The 13,887-nt window shown below is 39.2% G+C and overlaps 1 protein-coding gene across 13 annotated transcripts in view; it reads right to left on the bottom strand.

Moving 5' to 3' along the window:
- ZNF461 (zinc finger protein 461) overlaps window positions 1-13,887 on the bottom strand; it is a 69,862-nt gene that overhangs the window by 20,323 nt on the left and 35,652 nt on the right. For 5 of the 13 annotated variants that reach the window (XM_087871097.1, XM_087871095.1, XM_087871098.1 and 2 more), the window contains 2 exons: window positions 4,013-4,139; window positions 3,053-3,148 (listed from right to left, as the gene is read on the bottom strand). The exons of 2 other annotated variants lie outside the window; for them this stretch is intronic. In XM_087871097.1, the coding sequence (XP_087727223.1) occupies window positions 3,053-3,148; window positions 4,013-4,139 (223 nt within the window). Of the gene's footprint in view, window positions 1-3,052; window positions 3,149-4,012; window positions 4,161-4,553; window positions 4,709-13,887 lie in introns of all 13 variants that reach the window. 6 more of the 13 variants (XM_087871102.1, XM_045805203.2, XM_087871103.1 and 3 more) reach the window with 3 other exon arrangements.

Below are 13,887 nucleotides of genomic sequence, written 5' to 3'. Positions count from 1 at the left end.
TATATATATATTCTTACATTCAAGTACTATATACATGTGATAGAAAAAAAGAGCCAACTTCAAAAGGACACACACTGCAGGATTCCATTTATATAACATTCATGAAATAACATATTTATATAGATGTAGAAGAGATTAGTGGTTACCAAGGGTTAGGAATAAGGAAGAAAGAGATTTAGCAATAACAAACAGGAGGGAGCCTTATGGTGATGGTACTATTGACTATTCTGACTACCGCAGTAGTGATACAAAACTATGTGATAAAACTGCATAGAACTACACACACACACACATACACACACACACGAGTGTGTGTGAAACTGAAGAAGTCTGAAAAAGTTCTATGGATTGTGCCAATGTCAATTTTTCAGTATGATATCGTACTTTCGTCCACGATACTAACTTAATCTGGGGAGGATGGAGGAGGGGTACATGGGACTTCCATGTACATTTCTTTGCACCCTCCTGTGAATCTATAACTATTTCAAAATTAAAAGTTTTTTTTAAAGATTCTACTTATTTATTTGAGAGAGAGAGAAAGAGAGACAGAGAACACAGAGGAAGAGTGAGACGGTGAAGCAGATTCCCCGCTGAACAGAGAGCCCAATGCAGGGCTCAATCTTAGGACACTGAGATCATGACTGAAGGCAGACCCTTAACCAAACCAAGTGAGCCACCCAGGTGCCCCTCAAAATTAAAAGTTTTATTTTTTTTAATTTTTTATTATGTTATGTTAGTCACCATACAGTACACCCTTAGTTTTTGATGTAGTGTTCCATGATTCATTGTTTGCATATAACACCCAGTGCTTCATGCAATGTGTGCCCTCCTTAATACCCATCACCGGCCTATCACAATCCCCCACCCCCCTCCCCTCTGAAGCCCTCAGTTTGTTTCCCAGAGTCAGACACTTTTTCAATGAAGACATACAAATGGCTAACAGACACATGAAAAAATGTTCAAAATCATTAGCCATCAAGGAAATTCAAATCAAAACCACCTTGAGATACCACCTTACGCCAGTCAAATGGCAAAAACTGACAAGGCAAGAAACAACAAATGTTGGAGAGGATGTGGAGAAAGGGGAACCCTCTTACACTGTTGGTGGGAATGCAGGCTGGTGCAGCCGCTCTGGAAAACAATGTGGAGGTCCCTCAAAAAGTTAAAAATAGAGCTACCCTATGATCCAGCAATTGCACTACTGGGTATTTACCCCAAAGATACAGATGTAGTGAAGAGAAGGGCCATATGCACCCCAATGTTCACAGCAGCATTGTCCATAATAGCTAAATTGTGGAAGGAGCCCAGATGCCCTTCAACAGACGAATGGATTAAGATGTGGTCCATATATACAATGGAATATTACTCAGACATCAGAAAGAACGAATACCCAACATTTGCAGCAACATGGACGGGACTGGAGATTATGCTAAGTGAAATAAGTCAAGCAGAGAAAGACAATTATCACATGGTTTCACTCATTTATGGAAAATACGAAATAGCAGGGAGATCGGTAAGAGAAGGAAAGGAAGAATGAAGGGGGGATGAACCACAAAATTAAAAGTTTTAAAAAAGAAACCACCACACCTATGCAAAAAGAAAGGTGTGGCCAGACATCAAAAACTGATAGAAGAATGACATCTTTAAATGAAAACAAATCACTTAGGAGAGTATATATCATTTTTCCATAATTCCTTCCATATTAGTTTCTTAGGACTGATGTAACAAAGAACCACAAACTAGGTGGCTTAAAACAACAGAAATATACTCTTTCACAGTTCTGGAGCACTAATACTGATACACAGATATCATCAAAGACCTCTAATCTGTAGTATGGCCCTGTTCTTGCCTCCAGGACCCTATACTTTCCAAATGACCTCCTTCCTTCCCAATCAACCCTCTGAGATCTCTCTCTCTCTTTTTTTTAAATATTATTTATTTATTTCAGAAAGAGAGAGCAGAAGTGAGGGGCGGAGGGAGAGGGATAAGCAGACTCCCTTCTGAGCAGGGAGCCCAACGCGGGACTCGATCCCAGGACCCAGGAATCATGACCGGAGCCAAAGGCAGACGTGTAACCGACTGAGCCACCCAGGCGCCCAACCCTCTGCCATCTCTACTTCCTCAATGTAATTTTCTTTAACTTTCCCAGTTTCTAATCAATCCTAATTTTTCCTACTATGCCATTAGAACATATGGTCTTGATCTACTATTGTGACACTTAAAAAAAAGGTATTCCTATCACCTTGTAAAGCAACTCAGAATTTTTAAAAAAATTATACACTGTTGATTGTGTCCTTTGATGAAAAGACGTTTTTAAGTTTGGTGTACTCCCATTTGTCTATTTTTGCTTTGGTTACCTAACCTTGCTTGGTGTCATATCCCGAAATCACTGCCAAATCCAAAGTCATGAATTTTTTTCCCTATGTATTATTTTAGTTTGGGTTCTTACAGTTAGTTCTTTGATCCATTTTGAGTTAATTTTTGTATATAGTGTAAGGCAAGGATCCAACTTTATTCTTTTGCATATGGATATCCAGTTTTCCCTCTACCATTTATTAAAGATACAGTCCTTTCCCCCATTGAATGGTCTTGGGACCTTTGTCTAAAATCATTTGGTCATATATCTGAGAGTTTATTTCCAGCCTTTTTATTCTATTCCATTTTTTAAAGATTTTATTTATTTATTTATTTAGAAAGAGCAGTGTAAGTGGGGGGAGGGGCAGAAGAAGAGAGAGAGAATCTCAAGCAGATGCCATGTTGAGCACAGAGCCCAATGTAGGGCTCAATCTCACGATCCTGAGATCATGACCTGAGCTGAAATCAAGAGTCAGACACTTAAGCAACTAAGTCACTCAGGCACCCCTATTCTATTCCACTGATCTATATGTCTATCTTTATGCCAGTACCACACTATTTGATTACATAGTGTTGTAATTAGCTTTGAAATCAGGTTTTCCCTAATTTATCTAAAATAACCTTACCAGCCCAACATTCTGACCAGTTGGCTTACTCCTTGAAATAGCTTCCTGCCTCCTGATCATTGCTGACTCACCTGGGCACCGTCCTCCTGCCACTTCCCTCACAACCATCCAGGGCTCCTTCCCTTGCTCTAATGAAGAGATCACAGCCGGCTTAGATATAGAAAGTCCTGGTTATAAGAAAAGAAATGGAGATGAAGTAGAAATCAAAGTACCCAAACACTATGATTCAGAATTGATAAAAAAAAAAAAAAAATAGACTATAGCACAAAATGGGTATTAGGTAAGTCTACAGACAAAAAAAAGAAAAAAATTAAACACTCATATTCAGGTAAACTCAAGATAAAAAACAAAGCAAATAAATAGGTGATAAAATGCTATTTAAATTAGATAAGCTTTCTGTCTCTACTTCTCTATAAGGAAAAAACAGCTTCCTTAGTATGCTCATTTCAGATACTTTTCAATATTAAATGAAAAGTTTTCAATGTTAAATGAAAAGTTCTTAGAATGTAACTCCCAAATGCAAATTGTTTAAAAGAGAGCACATTTGTTGTAGGAAATGGAATAGTGTTCATTTGAGCACTAATCAGTAAGTGCTATTTCTTGATTCAGTCCATCACTACATTAACTGGGAAAGCTAAAGAGCTTCACACCCAGGTCCCCCGTGTTGAGTTTTAATCTACACCAATGCACTTACAGGTTTAGCAGCACAGTGCAAATGAAACAAAAGATGAAGTGGGTTTTTTGACCATTAACAACTTAACAATTAATTAATTAATATTAGATAATTAAATAATTAAGCCTAAGCTTCAATGGCACAGAATTCCAATTCTATTCTTTAATCATCAAGGAAGAACATTAATTATAAGGACCAGAGGATGGGGAAAATGAAGATCCAACCTATCTAGGTGTGCTCGTTTCTATGCAAAGAAAAAATTCATCTAGTTATTTGAAAGGTAGCCCTAAAATTCATGGTAAAGTAAGCAGAAATTCCAAGAAACAGATTCTAAATTATAAGAGGCAGATAACTTTACCCAATGAAACCAGGTTGCTATAGTTCTCCAACATCACATCTTTGTACAAATCCCTCTGTGTAGAGTTCAGGCATTCCCATTCCTCCTGAGAGACATCTATAGCCACATCTTTGAACATCACCAACCCCTAAAATGACAAATAACAGTACTATTTTTGAAATTATAAGAAATATTTTTCAAAAGGAAGAAGAGGTGCTAAAAGAAAGCATGCAGGAAAGGGATAGTATATATAGTGTATAGTGAGTATATAGGCAAAGGTTGGAAGCTTGTGACATAGGTCAAAAAGGAATTTAGTGGAAATGAAGGAGAGTGCCTACATGTTCTTAAAAATTCAATTTCTGCAGACATATCCTCTTGCATAGGATGGAAAACTGTTAATCAGTCACGTAGAAGTTTAAAAAAATAAGTAGAGGTTTCCAGCTAAGTTAAATAGTTAGAAATTTTTTAATCTTTCCATAATGTCTTATGAAAACCTCTATCTTCAGAAAAAGGACTTGAAGATTTTTCTTCATCATTATGATTATGTCATAAGCATTTTTACCTTTTATGCAAATTCTTTAGTAAATATCCAGTGCAGACTGTATTTTCCAAGGACAGAACAACAACTCCCATCCCATATGCTCTTCTTCAGTGTAACCTTGACATGCCCCCACACCATTGGTATAAGGTCTATGTCCTCTGCCCTTGAACCTGATCCTGGGAAAACAGTTGTGACTTACTCAACTTATAAAGTATAGCAGAAATGACTATGTGACTTTTGAAGCTGGATTATAAAAATATCTCTCCACCCAGTGAGAAAACACCTTACACCAGTTCTCATAATGTCTATTTGGAAAAGTCAAAATTGTGGAAAAGTTCAAAGATTTCTCATGTGTGATTCAATTAACCATTTTTTCCTGACAACACCATTTCCTGTGAGGACATCTCAACTGGGTGGCTGGTTTTTCTCCTACAATCCTACTCCATCCTCAATCTCATTCTGTCCCTTATTCTCATTGCTGGTGCCAGCAACTGTCCCTCCTTCTCTAAAATCTAATGTCATCATTTCATCAGACTATACATGCATTACCTCTACCTACTGCAGTGATACGCTAACATCGAGATATTCCCCCTCAGGAATTTTAGCTCCAGGCTCAGTGCCACCATCTCCAATACTACTCTTATCTTAATTCTCAGCGATTTCAAATATCTATATAAAGTATTCCATCTATTATCCTGACCTCCCAATTCCCTCACCTCCTCTCCAATGATCTTGTCTTCCACTCTAGTTCACTCTTTGTATCACTATCCTAGACCTCATCATTAATAGTAACTTCAACATCTCTAAAATATCAACTGTCTCTCTGGACACCTTTACATTGTCACTCACCACACTCATACCTCTTCTCCCCCTCATATCCAATTTAAATTCTATATTCAGCTAATCATCCAACTTCATAATGATGCCTAGTGTGAACTTCTTTTTCATACTTGCTAAGCAAAGCCTGAATCCTAGATAAATCTAACTCTCATCCTACTCTATCACTATAACTATGTAACCAAATACAACTTGAGAAAATCACCAACCTTAATGACAAGTTTTTATTTTCATATTTTATTTTCCTTTCTTAAATGGTTCAGAACAAAAAAGATAAACATTCAGATGTCTTATGCCCACCCTTGTCCTTTCCATTTTGTCTCCCAACCTCCTAACCCCTTATAGACGAGCAATTTTATGTTTCTTCTTAAGTCTTTGCAATATCTTTAAGCAAATACAAATATATATATATTATTTTCCACAATTTTAACAGAAGGTAAAATACTATAATATATACACTGTTCTGTACTTGATTTTTAAATTCTAAAGTTAATGGTTTCCTTATTTTTCTATAGGTACATATCCTCCATTTTTCTATTTATCATAGTTTATTTAACCAGACATCTCAAGATGGACACTTGGTTGTTTCCAATCTTCTGCTCTAACAAACAATAGTATGCAATGAATACTTCTGTAAATATGTCATTTTGTATACCTACAGGAATATCTATGCCAGAGAGCCTCCGAAATCAGATTGCTAGGTCTAAATGGAAAACGCATTTGTAATTTTGGTAGATGCTGTCAAGTTGCCCTCCACATCAGCTGGACCATTTTGTCAGACACCAGCAATACATGACAGTACTCATTTCCTCACAGCCAAGGCAGCAAAGCATTTTGTCAAAACATTTTGTCTTTATCAATTTAATATGATAAAGAAATTATATGTCAGAATTTTAAATGGCATTTCTTGAATTATGAGTTGAGTATTTTTCTTTTTGGGGGTTTTTATATTTCTTTTTCTGTGAAATTTCTGATCATGTCCTTCGACTCTTTTCCTACTGGGCCATTTGTCTCTTTTTAAAATTTCTTAGTCTTTATAAATTAGATGATAAGTTCAGTGTCTGTATATGAATTGTAAATACATTCCCCATTTTATCATTTCTCTTCTGACTTTGCTTACCAGTGTTTCTTGCCATGCAGAAGTTTTTTATTTTTTGTTATCAAATTTGTTAATACTTTCTCTTTTAGTTCCTAGAATTTTGAACCCTAGTTAGAAAGTCCTTCCTCACATCAAAGTTATGGAGGAATACTCCCATGTTTTAGTCTAGTAATACTATGATTGCATTTTTAAAAATCAAATCATTCAGGGGCGCCTGGGTGGCTCAGTTGGTTAAGCGATTGCCTTTGCCTCGGTCATCATCCCAGGGTCCTGGGATCGAGCCTCGCACTGGGCTCCTTCCTTAGTGGGGAGCCTACTTCTCCCTCTACATGCTACTCTGCCTGCTTGTGCTCTCTCTCTCCCCCGGCCAAATAAATAAATTTTTCTTAAAAAAATTAAATCATTCAATTTAATTGGAGTTTATCCTATATGGTAGATGAGATACAGATTGGGCTTTATCTTTTCCAAATGGCTACCCAGCTATCCAACAGTATTTATCAATAGTCTATCTTTAACCAAGGAGGTAAAAGAATTGTATAATGGAAACTATAAGATGCTGATGAAAGAAACTGAAAAAGACACAAATAAATGAAAAGACAGTCCATGCTTAAGGAATGGAAGAATTAACACTGGTAAAATATCCATACTACTCAAGGCAATCTACAGATACGATGTAATCCTTCAAGTCCCAATGGAATTTTTCACAGAAATAAAACAAACAATCCTAAAATTTGTATGAAACCATCAAAGACCTCAAATAGCCAAAGCAATCTTGAGAAAAAGGAACAAAGCTAGAGACATCACATGTCGTGATTTCAAAACACATTACAAAGTTGTAGTACTCAAAACAGTATGGTACTGGCATAAAAACAGACACATAGATCAGCGAAACAGAATAGGGAGCCCACACGTGTATGATCAATTAATTTATGACAAAGGACACAAGAATATACAATGGGGAAAAGACAGTCTCTTCAATAAATGATGTTGAGAAAACTGGACAGCCACATGAATAAGAATTAAACTATACCACTATCTTACACCACACATAAAAATCAACTCAAAATGGATTAAAGACTTGAATGTAAAACCTGAAATTATAAAACTTCTAGAAGAAACCATAGGTGGTAAAGGTACTTGGCAATGGCTTTTTGGATTTGATACCAAAACAGCAAAGGCAACAAAAGCAAAAATAAACAAACTGGACTATATCCAACTAAAAATCTTCTGCACAGCAAAGAAAACCATCAACAAAATGAAAAGGGAGAAAATTTTTGTAAATCATGTATCTGATAAGGGTTTAATAATCAAAATATAAGAACTCATACAAGTCGATAGCAAAGAACCCCAAATAATCTGAATTAAAAGTGGACAGAGGGAAGATGGCGGAGGAGTAGGGGACCCCTTTTTTCAGGCGTTCCCCTGAGTCGAGCTGGATATGGACCAGACCAGCCTGAATATCCACAGAATCAGGTTGAGACGCAGGAAGATACATCTGAATCTCTACAAATGAACATCTCCAGCGCTGAGTATTGAGGTACAAAGCGGGGAGCCGTGAAACGGCACACAGATATCGGAAGATAAATGGAAGGGGGAGGGAGTCGCCGCGTTCGGGTGCCGGGAAGCAGTAGCCACCTGCACCGGGGAGCGGGCGGACTCGCGGACCAGCATCAGCGAGAGAGCAGACTAAAACCATGAGCCGGGGAGTGCGCGCCACCAGACTTCTCACAGAACTCCGGTGTGCTCACTGGAAACAGACTAACACCGGGAGCTCTGGGAGCGCGCGGGGGCGGCTGGCGGTGTTAGAAACTCAAAGGACAGAGACGCCACAGCCCTGGAAATGAGGGCTGGGTGGCCGGGTGTGGGCGCACATCCCGGGACGCTGCAGGGTTGAGCAGCACCAACAGAAACAGAGTTATAGTGGCCAGAACATCAGTGGAGAACGGTCCACGATCCCTCTGTTCTGAGACAGAGGCTGAGATCTGGCCACTGCTGCTCTGACTCTCAGAAGAGGCACAGCAAACCGCCAGGGAAAGCCACCAGAGAACAAAAGCCTGGAAATACCGGCTCACAGTGTGCCCATCCCCATTCCCCCTCGCAGGGGACACGGAGACTCTCCCCAAACAGGGTTGCCTGAGTATCGGCGCGGCAGGCCCCTCCCCCAGAACACAGAAGGCAGGCTGAAAAATCAAGAAGCCCACATCCCCGGGTGCCTGGGTGGCGCAGTACTTAAGCGTCTGTCTTCGGCTCAGTAGGTGATCCCTGCGTTCCGGAATCAAGTCCCGCATCAGGCTCCTCCACTGGGAGCATGCTTCTTCCTCCCCAACTCCCCTGCTTGTGTTCCCTCTCTCGCTGGCTGTCTCTCTGTCATATAAATAAATAAAATCTTTAAAAAAAAAAAAAAGAAGCCCACATCCCTAAGATCCCTATAAAACAAGGGCGCACGGCCTGGGTCCCGGTCAATAATTTGGGCTCTGGACAACCCCGCAACCTTTCCTCATCAGAATGACGAGAAGGAGAAATCCCCCCCAGCAAAGAAAAGACAATGAGAGTGTGGCCTCTGCCACAGAACTAATGGATATGGATATAACCAAATTATCAGATATGGAATTCAGAGTAACAATGGTCAAGATAATGTGTACACTTAAAAAAAGTATTAACGAAAATATTAATGAGAATATAGACTGCCTAAGGGCAGAAATGACAGCGAATCTGGCAGAAATTAAAAATTCTATGAGCCAAATGCAGTCAAAACTAGAGGCTCTGACGGCCAGGGTGAATGAGGCAGAAGAACGTATCAGTGAATTGGAGGATGGGTCAGCAGAAGAAAAAGCTAAAATAGAATCTGGACTCAAAAAAATCCACACTCAGGAATGTAGGTTACGGGAGATTACTGACTCAATGACACGTTCTAATGTCAGAATCATCGGCATCCCCGAGGGGGTGGAGAAAAACAGAGGTCTAGAAGAGATATTTGAACAAATTGTAGCTGAAAACTTCCCGAATCTAGCAAAGGAAACAAACATTCGTGTCCAAGAGGCAGAGAGGACCTCTCCCAAGCTCAACCATGACAAACCTACACCACGTCACGTCATAGTGCATTTCGCAAATATTAGATCCAAGGATAGAGTATTGAAAGCGGCCAGGGCAAAGAAATTTCTCACGTACCAAGGCAAAGGTATCAGTATTACGTCAGACCTGTCTACACAGACCTGGAATGAGAGAAAGGGTTGAGGGGGCATTTTTAAAGCTCTTTCAGACAAAAACATGCAGCCAAGGATCCTTTGTCCAGCAAGGCTGTCATTCAGAATTGATGGAGAAATAAAGACCTTCCAGAATCGCCAGTCATTGACCAATTTCGTAACCACAAAACCAGCCCTACAGGAGATATTAAGGGGGGGTTCTATAAAAGTAAAAAGGCCCCAAGAGTGATACAGAACAGAAAGTCAAATCTATAGAAACAAAGACTTTACTCGCAACATGGCATCATTAAAATCATATCTCTCAATAGTCAGTCTCAATGTAAATGGCCTAAATGCTCCCATAAATGCCAAAGGTTTGCAGATTGGATAAAAAGACGTGACCCATCCATTTGCTGTCTACAAGAGACTCATTATGAACCTGAAGATACATTTAGACTGAAAGTAAAGGGATGGAATACCATCTTCCACTCCAATGGACCTCAAAAGAAAGCTGGGGTAGCAATTCTCATATCAGATAAACTGGATTTTAAACTAAAGACTATAGTTAGAGACACAGAAGGGCACTATATCATTCTTAAAGGATGTATACAACAAGTGGATATGACAATTATAAATATCTATGCCCCCAACAGGGGAGCAGCAAGATACACAAGCCAACTCTTAACCACAATAAAGAGACATATAGATAAAGATACACTAATAGCAGGAGACCTCAACACTCCACTATCAGCTATAGACAGATCACCTAAGCAAGAAATCAGCAAAGAAACAAGATCTTTGAATGCCATACTTGACGAGTTGGACCTCATAGATATATATAGAACACTACACCCCAGAACCAAAGAATACTCATTCTATTCTAATGCCCATGGAACATTCTCAAGAATAGACCATGTTCTGGGTCACAAAACAGGTCTCAACCAATACCAAAAGTCTGAAATTGTTCCCTGCATATTCTCAGACCACAACACTCTGAAATTGGAACTCAACCACAAGGAAAAATTTGGAAGAAACTCAAACACTTGGAGACTAAGAAACTTCCTGCTCAGGAATGATTCAATAAACCAGGAAATCAAAAGTCAATTTAAACAATTTATGAAGACCAACGAGAATGAAAACACAATGGTCCAAAACCTATGCGATACTGCAAAGGCAGTCCTAAGGGGAAAATACATAGCCATCCAAGCCTCACTCAAAAGAACAGAAAAATCTAAAATGCAGTTTTTATATTCTCACCTCAAGAAGCTGGAACAGCAACAGAGGGACAGGCCTAATCCACTCTCGAGGAAGCAGCTGACCAAGATTAGAGCAGAAATCACTGAATTAGAAACCAGGAGTACAGAAGAGCAGATCAACAGAACTAGAACTAGCTGGTTCTTTGAGAGAATCAATAAAACTGACAGACCGCTGGCAAGACATATCCAAAAGAATAGACAAAGGACACAAATTAATAAAATTATGAATGAAAAGGGAGAGGTATGGGGGGCAACTGGGTGGCACAGCGGTTAAGCGTCTGCCTTCGGCTCAGGGTGTGATCCCGGCGTTATGGGATTGAGCCCCACATCAGGCTCCTCTGCTGGGAGCCTGCTTCTTCCTCTCCCACTCCCCCTGCTTGTGTTCCTCTCTCGCTGGCTGTCTCTACTCTGTCAAATAAATAAATAAAATCTTTAAAAAAAAAAAAAAAAGAAAGAAAAGGGAGAGGTAACAACCAAGAATAATGAAATTGGAAGGATTATTAGAATCTTTTACCAACAGCTATATGCCAATAAATTAAGCAATCTGGAAGAGATGGAGGCCTTGCTGGAAACCTATAAACTACCAAGACTGAAACAGGAAGAAATTGATTTTTTAAACAGGCCAATTAATTATGAAGAAATTGAGGCGCGATAAACAACCTTCCAAATAACAAAACTTCAGGCCCGGATGGTTTTCCTGGGGAATTCCTCCAAACATTCAAAGAAGAAATAATACATATTCTCCTAAAGCTATTTCAAAATTAAGAAACAGAAGGAAACTACCAAACTCATTCTATGAGGCCAATATTACCTTGATCCCCAAACCAGGCAAAGACCCCCTCAAAAAGGAGAATTACAGACCGATTTCCCTAATGAATATGGACACCAAAATCCTCAACAAGATCCTGGCTAATAGAATCCAACAGTACATTAAAAGAATTATCCATCATGACCAAGTGGGATTCATCCCTGGGATGCAAGGGTGGTTCAACATTCGCAAATCGATCAGTGTGATACATCATATCAACAAGAAAAGACTCAGGAACCATATGATCCTCTCAATTGATGCAGAAAAAGCATTTGACAAAATACAGCATCCTTTCCTGATTAAAACCCTTCAGAGTGTAGGAATAGAGGGTACATTCCTCAATCTCATAAAAGCCATCTATGAAAAGCCTACTGCAAATATTATTCTCAATGGGGAAAAGCTGGAAGCCTTTCCCTTAAGATCAGGAACACGACAAGGATGCCCACTCTCGCCACTGTTATTCAACATAGTACTAGAAGTCCTTGCAACAGCAATAAGACAACAAAAAGGGATAAAAGGTATCCAAATTGGCAAAGAAGAAGTCAAAATGTCTCTCTTCGCAGATGACATGATACTCTATATGGAAAACCCAAAAGAAGCCACTCCCAAACTATTAGAAGTTATAGAGCAATTCAGTAATGTGGCGGGATACAAAATCAATGCTCAGAAATCAGTTGCATTTCTATACACGAATAATGAGACTGAAGAAAGAGAAATTAGGGAATCCATCCCATTTACAATAGCACCAAAAACCATACGTTACCTTAGAATTAACTTAACCAGAGACGTAAAGGACCTATATTCTAGAAACTACAAATCACTCTTGAAAGACATTGAAGAAGCACAAGAAGATGAAAAAATATTCCATGCTCATGGATCGGAAGAATTAACATAGTTAAAATGTCCATGCTACCCAGAGCAATCTACACTTTCAATGCTATCCCGATCAAAATACCGAGGACATTTTCAAGGAACTGGAACAAATAGTCCTTAAATTTGTATGGAACCAGAAAAGGCCCCGAATCACGAAGGAACTGCTGAAAAGGAAAAACAAAGCTGGGGGCATCACAATGCTGGATTTCGAGCTGTACTACAAAGCTGTGATCACAAAGACAGCATGGTACTGGCACAAAAACAGACACATAGACCAATGGAACAGAATAGAGAACCCAGAAATGGACCCTCAGCTCTTTGGGCAACTAATCTTTGATAAAGCAGGAAAAAAACATCCGGTGGAAAACAGACAATCTCTTCAATAAATGGTGCTGGGACAATTGGACAGCTACATGCAAAAGAATGAAACTTGACCACTCTCTCACACCATACACAAAAATAAACTTCAAATGGACGAAAGACCTCGAGGTGAGACAGGAATCCATCGAAATCCTAGAGCAGAACATAGGCAGCAACCTCTACGACATCGGCCGAAGCAACCTTTTTCATGACACATCTCCAAGGCAAGAGAAACAAAAGATAAAATGAACTTGTGGGGCTTCATCAAGATAAAAAGCTTCTGCACAGCCAAGGAAACAGTCAAAAAAACTAAGAGGCAGCCCACGGAATGAGAGAATATATTTGCAAATGATGGTACCGATAAAAGACTGGTATCCAAGATCTACAAAGAACTTCTCAAACTCAATACATGAGAAACAAACAAATCATAAAATGGGCAGAAGATATGAACAGACACTTCCAATGACGACATAAATTGGCTAACAGACACATGAAAAAATGTTCAAAATCATTAGCCATCAGGGAAATTCAAATCAAAACCACACTAAGATACCACCTTACGCCAGTTAGAATGGCAAAAATTGACAAGGCAAGAAACAACAATTGCTGGAGAGCAACAACCTATATTGTTGGTGGGAATGCAAGTTGGTACAGCCACTCTGGAAAACAGTGTGGAGGTCCCTTAAAAAGTTAAAAATTGAGCTACCCTATGATCCAGCCATTGCACTACTGGGTGTTTACCCCAAAGATACAGACGTAGTGAAGAGAAGGGCCATATGCACCCCAATGTTCATAGCAGCATTGTCCACAATAGCCAAATCGTGGAACAAACCGAGATGCCCTTCAACAGATGACTGGATTAAGAAGTTGTGGTCCATATATACAATGGAATATTACTCAGCTATCACAAAGAACGAGTTCTCAACATTTGCTACAACAT

This window comes from Ursus americanus, chromosome 21 (assembly GCF_024610735.1).
Source record: "Ursus americanus isolate L20-20 chromosome 21, mUrsAme1.1.p, whole genome shotgun sequence".
Classification (NCBI taxonomy): Eukaryota; Metazoa; Chordata; class Mammalia; order Carnivora; family Ursidae; genus Ursus; species Ursus americanus.
This window is presented reverse-complemented; position numbering and strand designations above follow the sequence as displayed.